The 3,186-nt window shown below is 43.4% G+C and overlaps 1 protein-coding gene across 1 annotated transcript in view; it reads right to left on the bottom strand.

Annotated features, from left to right (window-relative positions):
• The window catches only part of Stk39 (serine threonine kinase 39), a 275,200-nt gene extending 274,572 nt beyond the window's left edge, over positions 1 to 628 (bottom strand). Inside the window, exon 1 of the mRNA XM_005393429.2 lies at positions 299 to 628. Coding sequence (XP_005393486.1) covers positions 299 to 494 — 196 coding nt within the window. The 5' untranslated portion in view covers positions 495 to 628. The remainder of the gene's footprint in view (positions 1 to 298) is intronic.
• Positions 629 to 3,186: the final 2,558 nt, after the last annotated feature.

The following is a 3,186-nucleotide window of genomic DNA, read 5'->3' as shown; positions in this document are numbered from 1 at the left end:
GCCTCCCCGCGCAGCGCCCCGACGGCCGCGCTGGAAGACGCCGGGGACCCCGAGGGCGGGGTCGTTGAACGGCCGCCGGGGCCGGGCTGCGGCAGCCTCCTCGCCGGGGAACTTTAATTCATTTACAAGTTAGGGCGCAAGACACCTGCCCCGCGTCCGGTTAAAAAATAACCCGACTTGTAACTTTCCGGCGCTTTCCCTGCCAATAACTCTTTCCCACCTTGCCTACTCTCAGCCCGTCTACTTTTTCTTAGTAAGTGAAACTTGATTCCTTCAATCCCTGGCTATTCACACGTACGTCGTGTATTCAGAGCCGCCGGGATCCCCCGAAGGTGATGGCCAGGGGCTGTGAAGCTGGGCGGCGGAAATAGGGTGCCGGGCGGTGCAGCTCGGTGGCACAGCCCTCGCCTGGCAGGCTGGAGGCTCCGGGTTCGACCCCCAGCGCCGCCAGGGTGGGGATGGAGAGGTTTTGGACGGCGTACTTCACATTCCATGCCCTGCACGTGAGACCCTAACTGGTTAGGGCCCCGAGGCCAGAAGTGAGGCGTTTCTTTGACAGAACATAAAGAATTCACTGAGGCATAAATAAACGGCACTGAAAAGTTTTAATTAATTGCTGCCTTTCAACACACACACACACCCCCCCCCGCCAAATTTCCTCATCCTTAAAATTGCTATGGTAAAACCATTGATCTTTCTAATTATAGATGTCATATTTAAGATTGAATGCTCGCTATGTTCCCTCCTAGACATGACCAAGATGACGCCATTTTTGCCTTGGGCTAAATCCGTGCAGTGGACTAATGGTCATCTTGGTCATTTGGCCGATTATCTTGTCGGTTCTCTCGAAGACTACTGAAGAAATGAGTAAAGAATAATGAGACTATAATAAAAACTCTTATGAAAAAATCATGACTTTGTCTGCAGCTTTATGTGCACAGATCTCCTTAAGGGGTTTGTTTGTTTTTTGTGGGCTTTTTTGAAAGACAACTCAGAAGAAACTCAGAGATTTACTAGAAAACATTGATAAATGTATGTAATCTCTTAGAGCATTATGGAATTGTCAGGATAAAGACGCTACCAGGCTCCCATCTTTGAGCTGAAATTTATACTTAGCTAAGAAAATGTAGTCTTTCATCCGCAGATGCTTGACAAAAACAGGTATTGATTTTAATGTCTGTCAAAGATAGACTCCGTTATAAACAAATACATTCTAAACCTCTGATGACCAGGGGAGCTCTTTCTGCAAGCCGCAGGGCTCACCTGTTCCAGAACTGCTGCCATCCTACCCAAAGACCTTTGAAGGACTGCTTTTAAGGGGAAAACAAGATGACAAAATAAATAGAGTCTCTATTTTGTTACGTTACATGAATTTATACTTCAGCTTTCAAACTCTGACGTGCGATTAGGAAGGCTGGGGAAGTCTTGGGACCTTGTAGGAGAACGTGATGCTTTTGAGACCAATATCACAGATTTCAGTTACATAGGGATCATTTACTCTGCCACAAAGAACAACTGTTCAGTAGTTAACAGAACCAGATAGCTGTCCCCCGCTGAATGCTTTCCAAATGCTACCAGGATGACCTAATCACCTCCTATAGGCTAAATGCTCTTGGTACTACTGCACTGAGGGTTAGGTTTCAACATACAAATTTGGGGTGGAGGTCCAAACATTCCAACCATAACACAGAGGAACAGACCTCTATGGCAAAAGACAATTATCTAGTGCAGAACTGCGCTGACATTGAGAAGCTCTGATACATAATGAAGCAGTTGTTTATACAGTACTTTAAAAATATAATTAGACCCTTATTTTTCCTTTCTGTGTTTTAAAGTCTCTAAATGAATATGTTCTCTATGTACTAAAATACATTTTATTTATACTTTAAAGACACCTCACACCATCTTTCAATTTAAATCTAATAATGGATTTTCATTATGGGAAATTGTGTATCAGTTGATTACCTCTTAAATATAAGTATTTCCTAGCTTTAAGTACTACTTTACCCAACTGTCTGTGGAAACATTAACGTACAAATCAAATCTAATGCGTTTATAAAAATTTTAAAATTTTTTCCTGTTCTAATCTTCAAAAAAGAAAAGGAATGCCAAAAGCCACTGAGAACAGACGTTTTTCTTTAAACTGAGTTACTGGCGGGTGAGAGATGGGTCCTGGCCTGAGTCATCCATCTTGCGAGCTGACATCCTGGTAGCATCTGGAAAGCGGTCGGCTAGGGACAGATATGTGGCCTGTGACTACGGAACACTTGTTCTTTGTGGGAGACTAAATGACCTGTGTTCGACTCAGACCGGTGATACTGGCCTCGACAGCATCATGTTTTCCTGCTCGGTCCCAAGAATATTTCCAGTCTTCCTAATCCCATTTCATGACATGAAAGTCAAAATATAAATTCATATCACAAAATAGAAGTCCTATTCACTTGATCATTTTTTTTTTTTTTTCAGTAAAAACAGTCCTTAAAAGTTCTTTGGAGTAGGAATGCAGCAGCTCTGGAAGAGGTAAGCAGGTGTTGTTGGGTATAAAAAGCTCCCTTGTTCTTGGGATAGTGGGATACATGCTGCTGTAAAAGAGACCTGAAGAAAGCTAGGGCTGTAGCTCAGTGGTCGAGTGCTGTCTAGCATGTTCAAGGCCTTTAGTTTGATCTCCAGTACTTAAAAGAGGAAAAAAAAACTCCCCATCCTCTCTTTCCCTCCCTCCTTCCTTCTCTCCCTCCCTCCCTCTCTTTCCTGTGTACTGGAGATCAAATCCAAGGTCTCCCACTTAATAAACTCCTTTACCATGGACCAACACATCTAAAACTACCCGAGGGAACTAGTTCACTCCTCCTACAAGACAGAAGCTAGAATTCACCAGCTATAGAGGACAAACATAGATACTAATATCTATGACACAGAATTTTTTTTGGTTTATCGGTATAGTCCAATACTTACAACAGTCTCTGCCATGAGTAGACACAGGAAATTTTTGTTAAATGAACATAAGACTTTTTCTTCAACACCAAGCATCATACCCAAGCCCTTGCATATGCTAGGCAAGTGATCTGTCACTGAGCTACATCCCAAGCCCTGTAGCACTTTTTAAATGTAGAATCCAGATGCAGTGTGGCCTGTGCCTGTAATCCCAGCTACTCAGGATGGTGAGGTCAGAGGATCAATAATTTGAGG

Source organism: Chinchilla lanigera, unplaced genomic scaffold (genome assembly GCF_000276665.1).
Source record: "Chinchilla lanigera isolate Chin_1 unplaced genomic scaffold, ChiLan1.0 scaffold00048, whole genome shotgun sequence".
Lineage (NCBI taxonomy): Eukaryota > Metazoa > Chordata > Mammalia > Rodentia > Chinchillidae > Chinchilla > Chinchilla lanigera.
This window is presented reverse-complemented; position numbering and strand designations above follow the sequence as displayed.